General features: G+C 45.7%; 1 protein-coding gene across 4 annotated transcripts; it reads right to left on the bottom strand.

Annotated features, from left to right (window-relative positions):
* Window positions 1–314: 314 nt before the first annotated feature.
* Window positions 315–23,415, bottom strand: gtf2f1 (general transcription factor IIF, polypeptide 1). 4 transcript variants are annotated; one of them, XM_063035847.1, is made up of 15 exons: window positions 23,379–23,415; window positions 20,386–20,441; window positions 20,201–20,247; window positions 18,483–18,555; window positions 13,952–14,145; window positions 13,698–13,868; window positions 10,811–11,013; window positions 8,107–8,260; window positions 7,531–7,592; window positions 6,430–6,552; window positions 5,065–5,138; window positions 4,844–4,979; window positions 2,449–2,575; window positions 1,106–1,337; window positions 315–665 (listed from the first exon to the last, which is right to left on the bottom strand). In XM_063035847.1, the coding sequence occupies exons 2-14, from the start codon at window positions 20,395–20,397 to the stop codon at window positions 1,127–1,129; spliced, it is 1,587 nt and encodes a 528-aa protein (XP_062891917.1). In that variant the 5' UTR covers window positions 20,398–20,441; window positions 23,379–23,415; the 3' UTR covers window positions 315–665; window positions 1,106–1,126. The 4 variants fall into 4 exon arrangements, with proteins under 4 accessions (XP_062891917.1, XP_062891914.1, XP_062891916.1 ...); XM_063035844.1 differs by having other exon boundaries at window positions 315–1,337; XM_063035846.1 differs by lacking the exon at window positions 23,379–23,415 and adding an exon at window positions 23,351–23,370 and having other exon boundaries at window positions 315–1,337.
* Window positions 23,416–23,898: the final 483 nt, after the last annotated feature.

The raw sequence follows: 23,898 nt of genomic DNA, 5'->3' as shown, positions 1-23,898 counted from the left end.
GGGGTGTCATCCCAGTGCCCACCTGTGAGGATGTCGTTTGAGTGCCCACCTGCGAGGATGTTGTCCCAGTGCCCACCTGTGGGGGTGTCACTCCAGTGCCCACCTGCGAGGGTGTTGCCCCAGTGCCACCTGCGGGGGTGTCATCCCAGTGCCCACCTGCGAGGGTGTCGTCCCAGTGCCCACCTGCGAGGACGTTGTCGCAGTGCCCACCAGTGGGGGTGTTGTCCCACAGCCCACTCATGAGAGGGAAGGGGCGTTGTCACCCTGGTGCCCTCACAGCTGACCGGCCGACTGCAGTGATGAAACAGACGGGATGAAAATCATTGACTGTTTTATTAGAGGGTGGGTTCTGTCTCAGGAACACACGAATATCACAAACCACGTCATTCCAGAGTCCGTGACGAGCAAGGCAGCTGCTGACAGAAGCGGCTCCGGGGATCGTCACTCGAATCATGCGTTCCAGTGCTGGCCCCCAGTCACAATGATGCCCCTGGGTCAGTCCTATCGTGCCCGGTGCTTTGCCAGGGTCTCAGTCTCCACTGCAGACGGTGTGTGTCACCAGCCTTGGTTCACTTGTTTGGGTAACTCCATCTGACTGTGATCACTTCTGTGGTCAAACGGTGATGGTACAACAGTACTGGCAGTAGGGAAGGTGATGTATGGGGCTGGGGAGAAGGGTTTTAAAAAGTTAGAGGGCACTCTCCTTGCAAACTCAGATGTACTAGCAAGCAGCGTTCTTTTCAAATTACATACCTTGGTCCTGGCTTGGATGTGGATTGGTCCTATTCGGGAACGGAGCCTTTATTGTGAAGCCAAAAGCTTCCCTGTGGCATTCCCGCTAAAAATTCCTGCCTGGTTGGGAAGGGGGGAGTGATAGCTCCAACAAAAGGAGGCAGTTCTCTCATCAGCCTGGAGACAACCGCCCCCGTGTCTCTGGGAAGTTTTTCCTATCTCACACCCCAAGCCCATCTCAGGTAAAGCCCTCCACCCTCACCCCATGAACCATGCTAGGAGGGTGAAAGGAAAATGCATGAACCACAATTAACGTAAGGCGACAGACTGCTGGGATCACCCCTTATACTGAAAGAGTCAGAAAGCTACATACACACACTGGCTGGCCAAGCCCTCAGTTGATTTCCTTGAGGAAGAAGTGCATCTTGTCGTTGATCATCTTGCGCTCGGGGTTGAGCTTTTTCAGGATCTGTGCCAGCACATTGACTGTCTGCTCGCTGCTTAACCCGGTCTTCTTGGTCTGGAACTTTTTCAGCAGGTCCTTGGTGGTCATAGGCTTCCGGGTGAGGTATCGGCGTACAGCTTCTTCTGTCAGTTGGATATCGCTGGGAAGAACAGGCAGAGTTGTTATCATAGAATCACAGAGCAGGGAAACAGGATCTTCTGCCCACCGACTGCAACCTCCCAATTTATTCTGCCCACATTGTCATTAACCGCCCCCAGATGCTACCCCTCATCTACACGCGAGGGGCAATTTACAAAGGGCAATTAACTAACAATATATCTACACACGGGAGCAATTCACAATGACCTATACATCTACACACTATGGGCAACTTGCGTAGAACGTAGAAATCTACAGCACATAATAGGCTCTTCGGCTCACAATGTTGTGCCGACCATGTAACCTACACTCGAAACTGCCTGGAATTTCCCTACTGCATAGCCCTCTATTTTTCTAAGCTCCATGTACCTATCTAAAAATCTCTTAAAAGACCCTGTTGTATCTGCCTCTACCACAGTCGCTTGCAATGCATTCCATGCACCCACCACTCTCTGTGTGAAAAACTTACCTCTAACATCCCCCCTGTACTTACTTCCAAGCATCTTAAAACTATGTCCCCCTCGTGTTAGCCCTGGGAAAAAGCCTCTGACTATCCACACGATCAATGCCTCTCATCATCTTATACACCTCTATCAGGTCACCTCTCATCCTCTGTTGCTCCAAGGAGAAAAGGTCGAGTTCGCTCAACCTATTCTCGTAAGGCACGCTCTCCAATCCAGGCAACATCCTCGACAATTTACAATGGCCAATTAACTCACCGATACATCTCTGAGAGGTGGGTGAGAAGGAAACAGAACGAAGTGGGAGAAAGCCCATATAGTCACAGGAGGAACACGTAAACACCACAGAGACAGCAGCAGAGGACTGTAGCGGGTGGTCAGAGCTGTGAGATAGCAACTCTGCGAACTGTGCCGTCCCTGGATGTGGAGACTATTTTACACGAGAAGTCTCAATGATCAATCCCACCCAGGTCACTGCTGGCCACAGCACATCACACCCACCCCTCCCCACCAGGCACTCAGCCCACCAAAAATTCACCTCCTCAGCTCCACCTTCAGAATCACTTTCATAGTCTCTCATTCTTCTTCAGAATCTCTCCTCCACCCTTTACGCCCATCCCTGCAACACCTCAAACCCAATCCTGCACTTACCTGCTGCTGGGGGTGGATTTGCCCGACTGTGGTTGAGGGGTGGATTTTCCAGATGCTGACTGTGCTCCTGCATCCATTTTCAGCCGTTTGGCCACAGGCGTTTCCGCAGATCCGGCCTGGCGTTTCCCTGGGAATGAGCAAACAGGCAGAAGATAAAACAACCTACTTCCCAGATTTAGAATCCTTGGACACTGGAAATAAAATTAGAACTGGTTTATTACTGCTACGTACCAAGATACAGCAAAAAGCTTTTCTTGTGTAGTTTATACAAATCAGACCATTGCACAGTGCACTGAAGTAGAACAATGCAGAACAAAGTTTAGCAGCTACGGAGAAAGTGCGGTGCATGTAAACGATAATGTGCAAGATCATAATGAGGTCAAGAGTCCAATTTATTGCACTAGGAAACTATTTAACACGGTTGGCATCCGTGTGCAATACACAGGGCAATCGGGGGTCTGCAAAAGCCAGCACCGGCACCTGGGTCAGCAGCTCCTTCAGCGACTAAAAGGCCTCCCCACATTTTGCACCCCTCCTCGGCCCAAAGGGCTCCAACAGGCTAAGATGTTCTCCACCCTCCTCTCCTTTTCTCCCCCCTCCCTTTCTTCCCCAACAGTTTCCTCGTGCAATAAATTGATAGAAGCTGTTCTTAGTCTGGCGGTACATGTTTTCAGCACTTTGTGTCTTCTGCCCGAGGAGACAGAGAGTGAGAAAGAATGTCTGGGGTGGGTGGGGTCTTTGATTATGCTGGCTGCTTTACTGAGGCAGCAACAAATATAGACAGAGTCCATGGAAGGGAGACTTATTTCCGTGAAGTACTGAGCTGTGTCCACTACTCTGCAGCTTATCGCAGTCACGTGCAGGGCAGTTACCATACCAAGGTGTTCTACATCTTGATATGATGCCTTCCATGGTGCATCAATAAAAATTGGTAAGGATCCACAGGGACATGAAAATTTATTTCAGTACAGCACAGGAACAGGACCTCCACCCTACAATGTGCAAAGCTGATTAAGCTAATGACATCTAATCAAACTTGTCCCGTCTGCCTGCATATGGTCCATATCCCTCCATCCTCTCTACGTTCTCATTTTTATGCCCCACCTGTGACCTGGGTCCCTTTGCACGTGAAGAAGCCATCCCAACTCCACACTGTAACCAGCACCCTCCATCTTCCACAACTTCGGATACACAAATACATAAATACAGCACTAAGTAAAAAATAGAAGCAGGAGGTGGTCACAAATGCTTTACCATTCAATAAGATTATGACTGATCTTTTATCTCATAGCCACATTTCTGTCCCAATCACATAGGTCTTGATTCCTTTAATATCAAAAAATTCTTATCAATCTCTTGTCTTGAATGTAATCAGCAACCAAACTTCCAGATCTTTCTTGGGTAGAAGATTCTTTACCCTCTGGCCAAAATTATTCTTAGTGCTGAATGGCTGACCCCTTACACTGAGGCAGTAACAGTAACATCCCTGCATCTACGTCTAGAGGGCTATGTTGGAGGGAAGGGTTAGATTGATCTTGGAGTACATAGAGCATCAAAGCATATTACAGGCCCTTTGGCCCACGATGTTGTGCCAACCTTTTAACCTGCTCTAAGACGAATCTTACCATTCCTCCCGACACAGCCCCCCAACTTCTGAACATCCACATGCCTACCCAAGAGTTTCTTAAATACTCCTAGTGTATCTGCCTCTCCCACCATCCCTGGCAGGGCGTTCCACATACTCACCACTCTCTGTATAAAGAAATTACCTCTGACATTTCCTATACTTCCCTCCAATCATCTTAAAATTCCGTGGGTTGGAAAGATAGCACAAGATTGTGGGCCAAAGGATCTGTATACTGCTGCAATGTTTGATGCTTCACGTACTCCATCATGCCGTATGGGAATTTTCTATCTTATTTTTTCAAATTGTGGAAGAGGACAGGTGCAGTCTATTGCATCTCTCCTCTAAGAGAACCTGTCACTCTGGTGAACCTTTCCTCCACAGCATATTTATCATTCATTAGATAGGGATGCTAAACCAAGAAACAATATTCCAAGTGCCAGTAATATAATTCCAGTAAGACATCCAGGCCTTGGCCTCAAATTCTACCTCCGTATGACTTTGCACATTGTTGCTTACTATACTCTTCTACTTAGAAGCTCTTGCAAAGGTGGACACACCCCTAGCTTTCCCCGCTGCAAGGGCACGTCAGTAATTGATGCACAAGGATACCCAGGTCGCTCTGAATATTGACAGCTTTTAACCTGTGACTCAAAACATGCCTCTCCCTCCATGCTGGACTTTAGGGTGATCAAAATTCCACCACCCTCCAGACTGCCTGCTCCTTCGGTGGGTTGTGTGATGGGCCAGTCCCTGGGTGAACCACCTCACCTTGTTCCAGTTTGCTGGCCGCTGCTCTGAGAGTGTTGGAGGTGCTGATTTGCGGGGTGGGTGTGCCCGGGCGACTGTTCCCTCGTGAACTGTTATTTGAACCTCTCCAGTCTTTCTTTGGAGGAGTTTTCTTTTTCTTGGGGCAGAAGCAGAAAGAAGAGTTTTAATCATCAGTCAAGTTCCAGGGGCAGTGGCTCCGGATTCTAATCCACGATACTCACCAGCATGAAGAGGGCTGAGGCGGCCTCTGATTCAATGTCACTTTCATCTGACGATTCAGACTCGTCACTGCTATCTGTAAGAAGCACAAAGGACGCATTCAACTTGTTATGAGGTTAGGTTTAGTGACTCCTGAGAGTCAGAAGTATGTATGGGGGACTCTGCTACGGGAGAAGGACCATGGACAGGGTATTGCATGGATGTCTGGCTCAGTCAAAGCACAGTGTTTCTGTTCTCCAACGATGCTGCCTCCAACAAGATTAAAATCAGCAACAATCAGACAAATGTTGGGGAAATAGGAGCCATTGATGACATTTACCTTTTTTATAATAATAATAATGATATATAAAGTGTACAAATTTGAAGAGATGGGTAGAAGAGCTTCAAGCAGTATCAATGAGTTCCAAGTTCCTGGAGTCACAGAAACCCATCACCAAATCCCAAGCGACAGGAGATCCAAGTGATCAGATCCTGAGCTCTGGGTCCCAGAGCAGAAACGCCCATCTAACACTGGGAATTTGGAGCACACTGTCCCTCCCGGCCAGGGTACAGCAGTCTGTGTATGTGTATGGGGTGTCGGGGGTAGCACCTCTGGTTGGGGAACATGTCGCGTCCTTTTCAAGGTGGTTAGTCCACCTTTGGTCCCCACCTGGCACTCAGCTCTCACCTGTGGCTCCCCGTAGCTGTTTGCATGCGACAGCGGCCACACCCCGGGCAACGGCTTCGACAAGCCGGCTAAACCAGGTGAGGGTAGCCGACGGGTCTCAAACCCTCAGTGAGATAGGGAGTTGTCTATCCCAGCATGTGAAGACAGACTCCGGCGGACTGAGCGGACGAGACCAATGGAAGGTCCAATGGTCAAGAAGGCGGTCTCTGCTAGCGTCGTGGAACGTGTAGAGCAGGACAAGACACAGAAGACGTCTTGGTCATCCATTGCGCCTAGTCCCATCTCCAGCCGTCTCGACTCTGTCTTGCCACTGGATCCAGATGGGAATTGGGAAGAGAGAGTGAGGCTGACGCTGCGCAACTCTTCCTCACTTAAATCCATAATGGTGTCAAGGTCCTCAACGACGTCGATGATGGACGAACATGTGACCTTGGGACAGAAGGGAAGATGGAGAGGTACAGTGGTCTCCATAACATATGAAGACTGCTTGGGGGGCCATAAACAGCAAAGGGAGGCTCAGAAGATGTGGGGAGGTGATAGCATGTGGGACTAACTGCAGTACATTGAAAACAATAAAAACAAATGACGAAGGAACAAATAATGTACAGGCTGTGATCATGGGCTCCTGGTAACACAGTGGAGAGCGGCTATCCAAAGTACAGCATAACACGACTAGAACAAGGGACTCACTCAAACTCACCCTTCTTCTTCTTTTCCTTTCTCTCAGGGCCCATGGATTTCTTGTCATCATCGTCCTCTTCTTTGTCTTCAGCGGGCTTCTCCTCTTCACTCTCCTCACTGCTCTCCGAACCTTCATCAATTCCTGCAGAGCAAAATTCCACATCTGGAATACCCAAAACACCCAAGGACTGGGAGGGGCAAAGGGTGATAGAGGTGGGGGGGGGGAATGGAAGCAAAATGGGCAGTGTGTGAGGAACCCCTATTCTTTTTATGTGAACTATTTCTCTGTCTTCTAGGCCTGTGGCTGCCATTAATAGAACTGGCCATTTCTAGGACTGGACCAAGAACAGTCTAATCCTGTTGTGTATATATTGGGTATGCATAATCTCAAAGACACAGTCTCATGAAAGGTAAGGGCTTATGCTTGACTGCACTCAACACTCAGCCAATCGAGTAACTCGAGGTTTAGATTAGAGACCATGTCTTATGAGGAAAGGTTGAGCGAGTTAGGATTGTTCTCTTTGGAGCCAGGGAGGATGAGGTGTATCAGACAATGAGGCATAGCTAATAGTGGACAGCCCGTGCCTTTTTTCCAGGGAGGTAACGGATAATGTGAGAGAACGCAATTACAAGATGAGTGTAGGAAAGTATAGGGGAAATATCAGGGGTAATTGTTTCTTACAAGAACACAGAGTGGTGAGTGCCAGGGACGCACTGTTGGGGGCAGTGGTAGAGGAATTTTTAGGGGACTCTTAGGTATGCACATGGCTGAAAGGAAAATGTGGGTTACGTTGGAGGGCAGAGTGAAATTGATTTTGGAGTAGGTTAAAAGTTCAGCACCACATCGTCGGCTGAAGGGCCTGTAATGGACTGTACTGTTGCTCTATATTCACATAAGTGCATTATGCTCTTTACAAATGGCAGCCGTTTTTACCCCAGAAATGAAAGGTTTTGTGCTACTTCCTGTATTACGGGTAGGTCTAGGAGGATCAGCAAACATCTGTCTTCACCTGGTGCATGAATTCCAATGGACGCTGCCTTCCCACCCCAAACACCAGCTGTCTGCATGGGTGATGTTGGGCCAAGCACCAAATGATTAGTGGTATCAACTTGCGTTTACCTTTTGGCCCATCCTCCTCTTTGTCGGTCTTTGCTTTCTCTGTTTCCACTTCGTTATTATCGCTGGAAGTCAGAACACAAAGTGCTGTAAAACCTTGAACTTCTATCCATTGCTCAGCAACTCACATTGCAGACTGAGCTCAAAGGCTTCCAACAACTTGTAAGTTACTTACTGTCCACTCGAGTCTGCCAAGGTTACACGCCATCGCCCCCTGCTGGAATGTGTTAGCGAGAACAGCAAGAGCAGGATTGAGGTTGGCCAATATGGTCCAATATCCTGCACCAAGCTTCTCTTAGAGAAGCTGCTTGGATAAGTGCACAGCCTCGTCTCTCCTTACTGAACACTGCCCTCCCACTCCGGTGTGAACCCTGCTTTGAAGGACAACAGCCCCCCTGCAAACCCTTGTATAGATCAGTATCTCCACCACTCCTGGTAACAACACACCACCCCTTCGTCCCTACCAAAATCTTGTGTGAAGATCCCTGTACGGGAGCTCTAACTCCATGCGCCCCACCCCCTGACTCTGGACGGGAGCAGATGACCCTGAGATTGGCAGCAGACAGAAAGCACAGATACCTGGAATCATCATCAGAGATGTAATCTACTTCTTGACCCTCGAAATCACCGTCATCGCTGTCCTCAAATGCTTCATCATCCGAGCCTTTCTTCTTCTTTTTCTTCGACGCAGCTTTCCCTTTCTTCTTGGCCTTTGTGTCTCGTTTGGTGTCACCTGGAGAGGACAAGTTGCATGTCTGAACCCAAAACCATCAACCCATTGGGAGTTGCCAACCTGTCCTGCGAGATGAGGGAAGGAACCTCAAGTGCAGCAGATATGAAAGGATCAGGGACAACGCTCAGAGAGAGTTATCCCAGGCAATGACCCATCTCTGTAGGGGTGTGTCATAATGATCAGGGCCATCCAAAACAGATTGTGGTCAGTTTGAAGAGGGTGATTATCTTATCCAGCACTGCCTCCAACATTTGAAATCCAAGGTATGATATTCATAGTGAAATACAAGTATCAGAAGATAATTAGGACTGTTTAAGTATCGGCATTCACGGGGATAGGAATTTTGACCTCAGTCCCCACAGTCTCCAATCCCAACTCTCCATAGATGCCGAGCACCATGATTACAATAGGCACGGCAATACCCTCCACGCTGGAGTGGCGGGATGGCAGCTACAGTGTTATCCATTCTCTCACTCCTGGACAATGGATTACTAAGGACCCACATCACTACTCAGGACATGCCTTGTTCTCATTGCTACCATCAGCAAAGAAGTACTAGAGCCTGAAGGCACACACTCAATGATTCAGTAACAGCGTCTTCCCCTCTGCTATCTGATTTCTGAATGGACATTAAACTCATGAACACTACATCACTACTTTTTTATTTGTTTTTACACTACTTATGTAATTTAACAATTTAATACATACAATTGCAAGAAAATGTTTGTGAACCCTTTGCAATTACTTGGTTTTCTGTTTTACTCATAAAATGTGGTCCGATTTTCACTCGTCACAATAATAGACAAACACTATCTGCCTAAGCTCATAACACACAAACAATTATACTTCTTCTCATCAATACTGAGTACACCATTTAAACAATCACAGTCTAGGTTCAAAACAGTATGTGAGCCTCTGGGGTAATGCCTTCTACAAAGCTATCTGGGGTCAGGTGTTCCAATCCATGTGATGAGATTGGAGGTGTGGGTTGCAGAGGTGCCCTGCCTGATAAAAAAGACACACTAAGCGTGGTTACTGATAGAGCTGCTCTTCTCAAGAACAACCTGTTTATGTGCACCATGCTTCAATCAAAACAACTTTCAGAGGGCCTTAGAAGAAGAATTGTAGAGATGCATGAAGCTGGAAAAGGCTACAAAAGCATTTCTAAAGACCTGAGTGATCATCAATCCACAGTAAGAGGAACTGCCTCCAAATGGAGAAAATTCAGTACTGTTGCTACTCTCTTTGGGAGTGGGTGTCCCACAAAGATCACACCAAGAGCCCAATGTGCAATGATGAAGGAGGTGAAAAAGAACACAAGTGTAACGGCAAAAGACCTTGAGAAATCTTTACAACTCACTAAAGTCTCTGTCCATGTGTCCACTGTAAGAAAAACACTGAACAAGAATGGTGTTCATGGAAGGCCACCACGGAGGAAACCATTGCTCTTCAAAGAAAAAAAACATTTCTGCACATCACAAGTTTGCAAAAGACTACCTGGATGTTCTACAATGTTTCTGGGACAATACTTTTTGGCAGAAATGCACACCGCTATGTTTGGAAGAAAAATGACACTGCACACCAATACCAAAACCTCATCCCAACTATGAAGCACGGTGGAAGGCCTGTCATAGTTTGGAGCTGTTTTGCTGCCACAGGGCCTGGATAGCTTGCAATCGCTGAAGGAACAATGAATTCAAAATTGCATCAAGACATTTTACAGGAGAATGTCAGGGTAGCGGTCTGTTACCTGAAGCTCGAAAATTCGGATGATGCAACAAGACAATGATCCAAAACACAAAAGCAAATCAACAGATTGGTTTAAAAAGAAGAAAGTTCATGTTTTGGAATGGCCAAGTCAGAGTCCAGATCTTAATCCTATTGAGATACTGCGGCATGACCTGAAGGTATCCTAGAAATATTGATGAACTGAAACAGTTAAGTATGGAGAAATCGTCTATAATTCCTCCTCGTTAAGCCTTATCAGCAGATACAGGAAATATTTGGTGTAGGTTATTGCTGCTAAAGGAGGCTCTAGCAGTTACTAAATACAAGAGTTCACATACTTTTTCCAGCTTGGACTGTGAATGATTAAACACTGTGGTCAATAAAAACATGAAATTGTTTTATGTTATTAGTTTAGGCAGATTGTGTTTGACTATTATTGTGACTTAGATGATGATCAGATCACATTTTATGAGTAATTATTGCAGAAAACCAGGTAATTGCAAAGGGTTCACAAACTTTTTCTCGCAACTGTGTATACTTACTGTAATTCACAGATTTATTTCTGTTATTAAGTATCGCATTATACTGCTGCCACAAAGACAACAAATTTCACGACATATGCCTGTGATATTATACCTGATTCTGGACATGTACAGCTCCCCTCCTTACAGACTGGAGCAGGCTGCTGTGAAGAGCCCTTAGCCAGGGCACTGGAATTGCTTGGAGCTCTGCTCCAGGTTACAAGGAAGACCCATGCCTCGCTCACACAGAATCCAAATGCAAAGCGCAGCGGGAAAGTCGCAGTGCCCTTGTGCTACTCACTATCATTGCCACTCTCCCCGTCACTCTCGTCCGAGCTCATTTCCAGGTCGTCTTCCAGTTCGTGGATTTGCAGGTCATTTCCTTTCTTCTTCTTCTCTTTGCCTTTCCTCACCTTCTCTTCCTCCTCTTCCCCTTCCTCTCGGTCCTGATCCTTCAGCCTCTTCTGCAACATGATGCTGAAATGATTCACCACCTTGTTGCGCCTGAGTGACGGAGGCCACGTTGGAGGGTCCCCAGGTAGCAAGTTAGAAGAATGTAAATGGCAGAAGAGAAAAAGTAACGTGATTAGCTATGTTAATCCTTTACCTTTCCCATCTACCACCTCCCAGCTTCTCACTTCACCCCCTCCCCCTCACCTGGCTTCACCTATCATCTTCTAGTTTATATTCCTTCCCCTCCTTGTTATTCTGGCTTCTTCCCCCGACTTGAAACATCAACTCTTTATTCCTTTCTACAAATGCTGCCTGACTTGCTGAGTTCCTCTAGCATTTTCTGTGTGTAAGCTCTGGATTTCCAGCATCTGCAGAATCTCTCGTTTTTATTATTCTCAACCCTATCCACTCTCCCCTTCCTTATTCAGGATCCGTCAGGCATTAAAACCCTGGCTCCGGATTAGCTTGATCCACATATGCAAAACTAACACCCATTTCCCTCCACCTAGTTCCTCTGCTGTGATCTCTGTGCTTTTGTGCCCTCCAGCTTGGTAACTTCACCCTGGTCAACCTCCCAACCTCATTTCAGCTGCCTTAATCTTACACTAATCTAGTCTGTCCTTATCAGATTTCCCACAGCAATTAGGATAAGGAACAGAAATTTGGAAACTGCTTGTATGAAGTCAGATTTTGCCAGCAAAGGCTTCCTGGTCTTACTAAGTTGCTGAATTGGTGCCAAGTGGTGCAGGCAGTAGAACTGCTGCCTCAAAGTGCCAGTGACCTCTGTCATAGTCAGTTGGGGAACTGTCCACTCTCCCTGTGACCAGGTGGGTTTCCTCCTACATCCTGACAACATACATGTTGGTGGGTTAACTGGTTCTTGTAAAATTGCAGTGTGTGTGGTAAAACCCAGAGACAGCTGATGAGAATGCAGAGAAAAGAGAAAAAGAAAGGGATTAATCCAGGCTAAGTGGAAATGGGTGGATGATAGTTGGCATGGTCTGGATAGCTGAAAGGGTAGGTTTCCATGCTACCTGTCTCAATGACCTCTGCAAGCCTAGGGCTATGCTTTAGATTCAAATCAATTAACTTGCTGCTGTGGGTAGGAAGGAAAATGAATTTAAATTTTACACATTATATCACCTCTGTTATTGGATGGTAACTAATTCAGAGCTTGCCAAAATAAAGCTTGATCCTACTTACAAAGATTCAAGTATAAAAAGTTTGCTGCACCATAATTACAGCCTCTTGTAATTTATTGTCACACATATTTCATCACATGTGTGATGAAAGCAGAGTTAAACTACCTGATGAATTATATATTATCAATTACTCGAACAGAACAGGACCAGGTAGAAGTCATTAAGGTCTGCACTGTGGAACCCAGATTAGGTGAATGTTGATCAAACGAGAAACCATAGTTCAATGATATGATAAAACAGGCCTAGTCAGCATGGTTTCCTTAAGGGAAAATCTTGCCTGACAAATCTGTTGGAATTCTTTGAAGAAATAACAAGCAGGATAGACAAAGGAGAATCAGTTGATGATGTGTTCTTGGATTTTAAGAAGGCCTTTGACAAGGTGCCACATGAGGTTCATTAACAAGTTAAGAGCCCATGGGATTACAGGAAAGATTCTATTATGGATAAAGCAGTGGCTGATTGGCAGGAGGCAAAGAGTGGGAATAAAGGGAGCCTTTTCTGGTTGGCTGCCAGTGACTAGTGGTGTTCCACAAGGGTCTGACTCGGGACTGCTTCTTTTTACTTAGTACATCAATGACTTGGAAGGCTTTGTGGCAAAGTTTGCAGACTATATGAAGATAGGTGGAGGGGAAGGTAGTTTTGAGGAAGTAGAGAGGCTGCAGAAGGACAGACAAATTAGGAGAATGGGCAAAGAAGTGGCAGATGGAATATAGTGTCAGAAAGTGTATGGTCATGCATTTTGGTGGAAGAAATGAAAGCGTTGACTATATTCTAAATGGATCGAAAATTTAAAAATTTGAGGTGCAGAGGAACTTGGGAGTCCTTGTGCAGGATTTCGTAAAGGTTAACTTGCAGGTTGGGTCAGTGGTAACGAATGCGATCGTAGCATTCATTTCAAGAGGACTAGAACATAAGAGCAAGGATGTAATGCTGAGGTTTTATAAAGCACTGGTGAGGCTTCACTTGGAGTACTGTGAGCAGCTTTGAGCCCCTTAGCTAAGAAAGGATGTGCTGACATTGAAAAAAGGTTGAAAGGAGGTTCACAAAAATGATCTTGGGAATGAAAGGCTTGTCATATGAACAGCATTTCATAGCCCTCAGCCTGTACTCATTTGATCTCAGAAGAATGAGGGGTGACCTCATTGAAACATCAAATGTTGAAATACCTCGACAGAGTGGATGTGGAGAGGATGTTTCCTGTGGTGGGGGAGTCTAAGACCAGAGGACACAGCCTCAGGATAGTGGGGCGTCCTTTTAGAACAAGATGAGGAGGAGAGCGGTGAACCTGTGGAATTTGTTGCTAAAACTGGCTGTGGAAACCAAGTCATTGGATATGTTTAAGGCAGAGGTTGATAAGTTCTTGATTAGTCAGGGCGTGAAAGGAATCGGGGAGAAGGCTGGATATTGGGGCTGAGTAGGAAAATGGATATGCCATGATGAAATGGCAGAGCAGGCTTAATCCTTCTTTATCTTATGGTGTTAGTTATACACTGAGGGAAGGCGAAGTTCATGAACTTGCGTTTGAGGCTTTACCTTCCCCACTCCTCCTCTGCCTCCTCCGCAGTCAGAGTCTTGTGTTTTGCCACCGGGACAAAATTATACCAGGCGTTAACAGGAAAGGCTTCAAACGCCCCATCCGGACATTGCGTGAAGATATAGTAGGATGCATTTTCAGTGACCCCACCTTTCCTCTGACCTTTGAACCTGAAAAATTGAAAACTCGTGTCAGATGAGTGAGAGGGCTGTCTCAACCAACACCTGTCTGTGCACCTGGCTGGATTACTTACTTACGACCTGCCTTTCCATTAACTCTCAGCAGCCAGGGCTGGTCTTCTGCCTTAAACTCCCGCGTAACAATCCCATACTTCTTCTTCCGCGATTCCTCTCGCAGTTTCTTGCCGTACTCGCTGCCAGCGCCAAACACTGGCTGCTCCTCTTCCTGATAAATCTTCTTGTTGCTTAGATCACGCTCCATTTTTGCCTACAAGGAAATATGACGTTTAACATTTCAGCTCCCAACAACAGCAGCAAGCACTTAGAGCCTTTGCGTCAGTGATCTCCATCCAGGATACACAAGGACCTCTCCCTCTATTATACCCAGCTCACGACAGACACAGCTCAGGAAAAAAAAAACCCTACCCTGGTAGTAGATAAATACATCAATTTCCTTCCCACCCATTTCTCAAATATACACAATGGAAAACCTCCCAAAAGGCAAAGAGTGAATGTTAAAAAGAACAATATTTTTGGCACTCTATAGAACGGAGTAACGTTGAGCTGACATTGTTAGGTCAAAATACAGCAAGAAGTCACAACCTTATTGGAAAAACTTTTGCACAAGGAGATGACATTTCCATTGCTGGCACCTTTATAGAAAGAGAAAATTCCATAAACGGTAGCAGGCCTGACAGCATCTTAGGTTTTAAAAAAACACAACAGTTCAGCTTGGTAAGGGCCCTTCAGCCCTCCACGTTGTGCCGACCCATATAAACCTACTCCATGATTAATCTAACCCCTTCCTCCTACACAGCCCTCAACCCTCCATACTGCTTTCATCCACGTGCCCATCTGAGAGTCACTTAAATTTCTCTATTTATCTGGCTCAGTGACCATCCTGGCAGTGCATTCCAGGCACTTACAGTCTCTGTGTTAAAAAAAAATACCTCTGACATTTCCACTACACCTTTGTCCTTTCACCTGAAAAGGATGTCCTCTGCTATTAGCTACTGCCACCCTGGGAAAAACTCACTGGCTATCCTCTCTCTCTATGTATCTTAATCTTACACAGAATCAAAATTAATATCACTGGCATATGGAGTGAAATTTGTTATATTTGTGGCAGCAGTACAATGCAATACATAATAAAGAAAAAAGACTGAATTACAGTAAGTTTGAAAATTTGGTTGATCGGCAAATAACCAAACTTCCAAAAAGCCAACCCGAGCAACCAATATTCCACGATATTTCAAATTACACTACACACACACACACACACACACACATATATATATAATAGTTAAATTAACTAAGTAGTGTAAAAAGTTAGATATAAAATAAGTAGTGTTCATGGGTTCACTGTCTATTCTGAAATCGGACGGCAGAGGGAAAGAAGCTGTTCCTGAATCACTGAGTCTGTGCCTTCAGGCTCTGTACCTCCTTCCAGGCATGTCGTGGGTGGTGGGAGCCCTTAATGATGTCTTACTGGGGCATCGCTCCTTGAGGACATTCTGGAGACTCTGGAGGTTAGTGCCCATGATGCAGCTGGCTAATTTTACAACTCTCTGCAGTTTACTTTGATCCTGTGCAGTAGCCCCCCTACCCCCCCCCACCCCATACAGCAGGTGATGCAGTCTCCATGATAATCTGTAGAAATTTGAGTGTTTTTGGTGACATTCCAAATCTACAATCTATCACGTCACCTCTCATCCTTCTTCGCTGAAGAAAAAAGACCCAGCTTGCTCAACCTTTCCCACCGATTTGAAAGGGGTTTAAATGCTTCTTGACTCAAAAACTTCTATAGATGTACTGTGGAGAGCATTCTGACAGGCTGCATCACTGTCTGGTATGCGGGGGGGGGGGGCGCTACCACACAGGACCGTAAGAAGCTACAGTGGGTCGTAAATTTAGTTGGCTCCATCTTGGGTACTGGCCTACAAAGTACCCAGGACATCTTCAAGGAGTGGTGTCTCAGAAAGGCAGTGTCCATTATTAAGGACTTCCAGCACCCAGGGCATGCCCTTTTCTCACTGTTACCATCAGATATGAGGTACAGAAGCCTGAAGGCACACACTCAGCGATTCAGGAACAGCTTCTTCCCCTCTACCATCCAATTCATAAATGGACACTGAAACTGTGAACACTACCTCACTTTTTTAATACATATTATTCCTATTTTTGCATGATTTTTAATCTATTCAATATACAGAAACTGTAATTGATTTACTATTTACTTATTACTATTTTCATTTTTTTCTTCTTCTATATTATGTATTGCATTGAACTGCTGCTGCTAAGTTAACAAATTTCAAGACGCATGCTGATTTCTTACAGCAGTTTGATTTTTGCTCCAGACAACATTTGCAGTCCTGTGTTAGCCTGCTTCTTTGGGTATAAAGATTGGACGGTCAGCACTACAAAGGCAGACACAACAAAGGCCAGTTGCTAAATAAAATGGCAGTAACTGGACACAATCTTGGAGGAATGAATTTTGTCACAGAAAATGCCTGACATATAAGCAAACCACTTGACCTATTGCACCTACACCAACCAGAAAACAGGAAAGTAACTTTGTATGGATTATGATCAGAGATTAAGGGAGCTAGGGCTTTTCTTTGGAGAGAAGGAGGATGAGAGGAGACATGATAGAGGTGCACAAGATGATGAGAGGAATAGATAGAATGGATAGCCAGCGCCTCTTCCCCAGGCCACCACTGCTCAATACAAGAGGGCATGGCTTTAAGGTGAGGGGTGGGAAGTTCAAGGGGGATATTAGAGGAAGGTTTTTTACTCAGAAAGTGGTTGGTGCGTGGAATGCACTGCCTGAGTCAGTGGTGGAGGCAGATACACTGGTGAAGTTTAAGAGACTACTAGACAGATATATGGAGGAATCTAAGGTGGGGGCTTATATGGGAGGCAGGGTTTGAGGGTCGGCACAACATTGTGGGCCGAAGGGCCTGTACTGTGCTGTACTATTCTATGTTCTATCCCAACACCGCAGGTTGTGGCTCTTCAAGTCTACATCCAAGTACAGTATTGTGCAAAAGTCTTAGGCACATAAATATAGCTAGGGTGCCCATGAATTTTGCACAGTACTGTAGTACATTTATGTATTGCACTGTACTACTGCTACAAAAAAAACCCAAAAATTTCATGACATATGTGAGTGATGATAAACCTGATTCTGATATGGGTTTCTATTGTGGACTGAAGTGGGAAGGGGGCAGGGAGAGGGGAATCATGGTTGGGAAAAGGGGAAGGGAGATGGTAGGAAGCAGGATGCACCAGAGAGGTATTCTGTAGCGAGCAATAAACCAATTGTTTGGAATTAAATGACCTTGCCTGGTGTCTTGGGGCTGGGTGTGTCTGTACCCACGCATTTTCCTGAATCTCCTTCATTTGTAGTACTGGATTTCCTCCACTTTTAGACAATTTCTCTTACTGTGGACTGATGAACACTCAGGTTGTTAGAAATGTTTTTGTAGCCTTTTCCAGCTTAATGCATCTCTACAATTCTTCTTCTAAGGTCCTTTGAAAGTTGTTTCGATCGAGGCATGGTGCACATAAACAGATCTTTCATGAGAAGAGCAGGTTCTGTCAGTAACTTGATTTTGTGTGTCCTTTTTATCGGGCAGGGCACCTCTACAACCCACACCTCCAATCTCATCTCATTGACTGGAACATCTGACTCCAAATAGCTTTTGCAGAAGGCATTATCCCAGAGGTTCACAGATTTTTATGACCCTAGTTTGTGATCTTTTTTAATGATGTACTCCGTATTGATGAGAAGTAGTACAATAGTTTGTGTGTTATTAGTTTAGGCAGATTGTGTTTGTCTATTATTGTGACTTAGATGAAGATTGGACCACATTTTATGAGTAATTAACGCAGAAAAACAAGTAATTGCAAAGGTTTCACAAACTTTTTTGAGCAACTTTATATGTGCCTGAGACTTTTGCAGAGTATTGTAGAGTTTAATCGTGAAAAGGCTTTTTGATTCCTCCATCCTCTGATTTCCTTACCCTTCTTTACTCCTTCCACCAATTTAAATGCATGCCCTTTATTTTTTCATCTTTCTGCTTAGGGATAGTAGTGCTTCCTATTCATCCTGTCTGCGCATTTCACATAGATTCAATACTTAAGAGCGCCACAAGTACAATTCACCAGCAACTTGTCCTACAGTGCACACTGAGCAGCCAAAACCAAGACTGCAGAAAGTATGCAGGTTCCTGAACCACACAAGCTCTCTCCTGCTCCCTAGCTTATCTGCCTCACCAAACTAGCACCCTTCCCCAGTCCCTGTATCTTCACGCTAATCTCTGTACCTTCTCCTCCAACTACCCCTCCCACGATCATCCATTTCCCCACAGTCTCCTGTCCCTGATCACTCATTCCCCCAAAACTCTATACAGTACCACCTCAAACTTCAGTCATGAGAAAGTTTACAGGCGCTGAAAATCCAAAGCAACACACACAAAATGCTGGAGGAGCTAGGCAGGCCAGGCAGCATCTATGGAAATGAACAAAGATTGGCTTGTTTCCTTTCTGTCAATCAGCAGGTCACAGCAAGTGGACGGGCTTCACCTCACCCCGGGGCCATACCTGAGTCCATGTGGAGAAGTTGATTTTATCAGCAGCGTTGAACGCCATAATGTTGTGCTTCTTGGTGTTATTCCTGTACGGGGAGAAATTCAGCCAATTAAACTGTGGCCAGACCCACTGACCGCAGCTCTATCACTCCCACAGCAACTCACTTCCCCATAATACCCTCCTGTTGTTCCAGCTACCTACCCTTACTCCCTCCCCCCACGCAGACCTCACTCTCCTCCATTTGCCAACATCTCCGACTTTCATCCACACTGCTCCCAGCAGATCACCACCGTCACACCAACTACTCAACAAATCTTTTTTACTCTCCTCTCCTCGCAAACCACCTTCACTCTCCTCTCCTCAATCAAACCGCCTTCACCCTCCTCTCCCCAATCAAACCTTTCCACACTGCCTTCATACTTTAGCTGCTCATGGCCGCACTTTCTTTACAGCTCCTCAGTTCTTCCTCTCCCTCCCTCGCCACCCGATCCGAGCAACACCGTTCAGCCATGAACCTGATTGACTTCAGCCCATTCAGTTGCACTCAAACCCCTCCCTTCCCTCCCCCCCCCATTACACAGACACACACACACTGAAGACTCTGTAGGGGTTCTGTGAGAGGTACACTGCTGGAATTCCTTGCAATGATCCTGACTGATCTACTGGTTTGACATGTTGTGGGTGCCTGGGATGGAGGGCATTTGGTAAATGCACTCCTTATACACACCTTGTTATACTGCGGTCTTGCACTGAACGTGTGCAATTTCATGTCTTCCCTGGTCTATCCTAAACTGAGTTGATGCTCAGGTTGGCTTCATGGTGCCCTTACTGCCATACTGGATGGAATATTTCATTCCTTTAGTAATGGGGATGTGTAAGGGTCTCGGCCTGAAACGTCGACTGCGCCTCTTCCTATAGATGCTGCCTGGCCTGCTGCGTTCACCAGCAACTTTGATGTGTGTTGCAATCATTTTTGTATACTGTATTTAAGGTAGATACTTCTGTTTAGTTTGTAACATGACTGTAACTCCATTGTGGGGTACATTATATTCCAATTCATGCACAGTCTTGTTAACTTTGGGCAATTAAGGATGGTATGTCCTAAATTGAATAAAAAGGGGTGACGAGAGAGAGAGAGAGAGAGCGAGAGAGACTGTGTGTGTCTCTGTCTGTCTGGCAGGAGGTCACGTTGAATAACAATTTCTTAGGCATCCGTTAGTCTTGCGAGACCATGGATCTGCGCCTGGAAAGTCTTCACTCTCCAGGGCGCAGGCCTGGGCAAGGTTGTACGGAAGATTGGCAGTTGCCCATGCTGCAAGTCTCCCCTCTTCACGACACTGATGTTGTCCAAGGGAAGGGCATTAGGACCCATACAGCTTGGCACCAGTGTCGTCGCAGAGCAATTAAGTGCCTTGCTCAAGGACACAACATGCTGCCTCGGCTGGGGTTCGAACTCACGACCTTCAGATCGCTAGTCGAACACCTTAACCACTTGGCCACATGCCCACACTGAGTAACAATAAATACGGGGCTATTAGTTTGTTTTCTGGTAGATATACTCATGTAAATGCTGGCATTTTCCTTTAACTAATCTTTGTAAGTTTTATTTTTGATGCACCTAATAAACACCCTTGAACTAAAGAGCTAAACGACTCCAGCCATTCTTCCTTTGGTCACAACTCACGTTTGAACAGTGTTAATGCAAATCTATAATAAAAAGAACTGCTTACTTGGGGACACGGACTATGTATTCAGTCACTGCTTGGCTGCTGGAACCCTGTCAAAGGAAACAAGAAATGCAATCAGTAGCGTATAAACAAATTGCAGTCTTCACTTGTGATTCAGTAATTGCAGTAATCCTTCCAATGGTAACCATTCAGATTCCCATCCCAAAGCCCATTTCAATCTGCCTTACCAGATTTGCCATGGTGATAGTTCGTTTTCAGCTTCCAATCAGATCGTATTTAGATTCTGTAAGATTAGTAAAAATAAAGACGGATTAACCTGGGTTATTCCCCACCTTCCTCTGTACCCTGCATACTTCCCTCTGGGAGGATGGTTGGAGGGGAAAACAACATTTAAAAATGGCCACAATTTAGAACTACAGTTAACAGTTTGGAAGAAGTCAAAGGCATTGTATATAGAACATAGAATACCGCATAGGAGCAGAACCTTTGGCTCAGAATGTGGTGCTGAGCCAACTAAAAAGCAGATTCAAAAAACAGAAATGAATCCCTCCAAACTAGACAATGTCAATATCCCTCCATTTTCCACAAATTCATGCGCCCATCCAAACATCTCTTAAAAGCCTCTACCACTGTACCAGGTATCCACCACTCTGAGTAAAAAACTTACCCCTCACATCCCCTTTGATCCTACCCCCTCTCACCTTCAATGCATACCTCTGGTATTAGACACTTCAACCTTGGGAAAAGGATCTTCCGTCTACCCTATCTATGCCTCTCAAAATCTAAATCTCTGCCTCCGCTGCTCCAGAGAAAACAACCCAGGTTTGTCCACCCTCTCATGACAGCAGAAGCCCTCTAAACCAGGCAGCATTCTGGTAAACCTCTTCTGCACCCTCTCCAAAGCCTCAACATCCTTCCTACAGTGGGGTGACCAGAACCATATGCAATACTCCAAATGCGGCCTCACCAGAGTTCTATAAAGTTGCAACATAATGTCTTGAATTTTGAACTCACTGTATCATATAAAACTCGAAACAGAAGCACAAAGGTGACATGCTTTACAAGAATGAAGTCAACGCATGGTGGCTGAAGGACTGATAGCCACAAAACACAGTGATAAGGTGTTCAGCAAAAGTAGAGAGCTGATGTGGCAGTAATTTTAAGTATAATGGGCAGCTTTGTTTCAAAGACAGTGGAAATCTTTACAACAGCAACCTTCAAAGGGAATTAAATAAATACTTGAAGACTGGGAAATGTAAAAGACTGGCACTAACTGGTTTGCTCATTGCATTAGACAGCAGGAATCTGATGGAGCGAATGGCCTGCACTCTACTACTCTCTAAACTCAGTTGTCTATGCAGTGATTGGTCAGCTTTCTTAAAGAACTGTCTCTACCTCACCTCCTGCAGGCAAATTCTGCAACTGTTTCTCTGCGTGAGGGCACAGTGCCAACAGACAGGAGCAGTTCAAAGTTAAGGGGTGGCACGCTAGTGCAGTGGTTAGTACAACACTGCTGTACGCTTTCCCTGTGACCACACGGGTCTGCTCCGGGTGCCGCAGTTTCAACATCCAAAGACATTGGTAGGTTAATCAGTCATTGTCAATTGTTCCATGATTAGGCTAGAGATGCTGGGCAGTGAATAGGCCAGAAGGGCCTATTCCACACTGTATCTCAATAAATTAAGGCTGAGAGTTTATATGAAACAGAAGCTCAAGTGCTCGAGACAGGAGATGCATTGGGTAGAAGATGATTAAAGAGAAGCACTTATGAAACAAGAAGGGAGAGGAAGAGAGAGAGAACGAGAGTGTGAGAAAAAGAGAGAAGGAGAGAGACATTGAAATGAAATTCACCCTAGCCTTCAATGTGCCACATTTGCTCGTTTGAGGAAAAAGATATTTGAAGATCAACACCTCAGACCGAGCACAAACTCACTAATCTATGGGGCACTGGTTATCTCTGTCCTTCTGAAACATGTGCAATGTCACTGGAAAAATATCACTGAAGCTGAGTTTACAGAATCCTCCAACTGTACTTGACGGAGAAGAACACTAACATCAGAGTCCTCTCCCAGGCCAACAACTTCACTATTGAGACCTCTTTTGTACCAGTTGGCTACAGAGGGCAGACCATATTATTTGCATGCTCAACACTAGATTCCCGAAAAAGACACTTCATGTGGAATTCTGTCAGGGTAGATTATCAGGCAGCCAGTGGAAAAGATTCAAGAATGTGCTCAAGGTGCAACATCCTCTTTGAGAGGGTGGATGGGTGGGGAGGGAGACAAGGCTGTAGGTGAGTGGGGGGCAGGGGATGGTTAAAGCTATGGTGGGTGTCAAGGTTCACAGGATTAGAGAGCAGGTTAAGTGGAAGTTGTGATTGATAGTTGTTGGGGGGGTGGCTGTATAGAGCAGTTCAAGATTCATTTCCATAGATGCTGCCTGACCTGCTGAGTTCCTCCAGCATTTTGTGTGTGTTGCTCTGGATTCACTAGCTGTGTGCAGCAAGATTCATGGGTGGGCGGAGGTCAGAAGTCAAGGTTCAGAAGACACCGAGGGACAAGGTGTCATTTCCAGAGACAGAAGAGGCTGGAGATGCTGGAATCTGGAGCAACACACGAGATGCCGGAGGAACTCAGTAGGCCAGGCAGCATCTTTGGAGGGAAATAACCAACATTTGGACTGATGAAGGATCTCAACCTGAAACATCAACTATGTATTTCCCTGTATGTTGCTTGATCTGCTGAGTTCCTCAAGGTTGGCTGGGTGGGAAGGCTAAGGTCTGTGGGGATCAAGGTTTAGAAGAGAGTGGGGATGGTTTGAGGTTCAGTGACGGAGACAGGGACAAATAAAGGATGTGTCGAGAAATTGAGGTTCACAGGGTTGGTGATCTGGGGAGTAGGGTTGGCCTTAAGGTCCACAAGTGGGTGCAGGGCTCCGTAGAAATTGGTAAGTGGTTGGGGAGATGATTAAAAACGTGCGGTACATAGATGAGGGGTGAGAATGACAGGAAGGGGAAGAGGAGAGAAGGGGAGAAGAGAGCACCGCATGCTCACCCGGGATTTACAACAATATCGGCTTTTTTTCATACAAAAATCGCCCAATCGACAAATCAATAACTTAATGACTGGCCACGTGGGAAAACACTGTGCTGAAAAGAAACACAAACGAAAGATCTAATGTTAAGCCCTTTACTTCCTCCCGTTGTCCAAGCTCCACTCACCGGAATTCAGTCCGACACTAAACCCACTCCCGCCAGAATCCGGTCCGTTACTAAAACCAACCCCGTACGGCGCTCAACCTCATCCCGGCGAAATCAGGCCCGGCAAAAACTTCCCAGCCCGTTCACCCTTCGGCCGTGGGAAACTGTTCAAACCACAGGAGCCATCGATCCGACGGAACGCTGACCTAGACAGTATATTTACCGAACCATTAGTTGCGCATTTCCAACATTTTAGTTGCTCAGTGCATACAATCCGCAGAGTTCTCTTGATCACCACAGTGCACAGTAGAATTTTTGGAATGAATGCGCTCGACGTTGGCAACTCAAAGCACAGGTCTATAAACCCTTTATAAGAGGCACAGAGACTATCTTGGAAGTAAGCTGACAACATGGACAAGAGGCTGTGAGGCACACTTGCAGCTAGCAGTTACTTGATATACAATTTGCAAGATATTAACTAAGAGGGATTATCACAGCGGGGCCCTTAAAACAAGTTGAGGTTTTTATTTGGACACACAAT

Source organism: Mobula hypostoma, chromosome 29, assembly GCF_963921235.1.
Source record: "Mobula hypostoma chromosome 29, sMobHyp1.1, whole genome shotgun sequence".
Classification (NCBI taxonomy): domain Eukaryota; kingdom Metazoa; phylum Chordata; class Chondrichthyes; order Myliobatiformes; family Myliobatidae; genus Mobula; species Mobula hypostoma.
The sequence above is the reverse complement of the archived record's forward strand: the minus strand, read 5'-3'. Positions and strand labels throughout refer to the sequence as shown.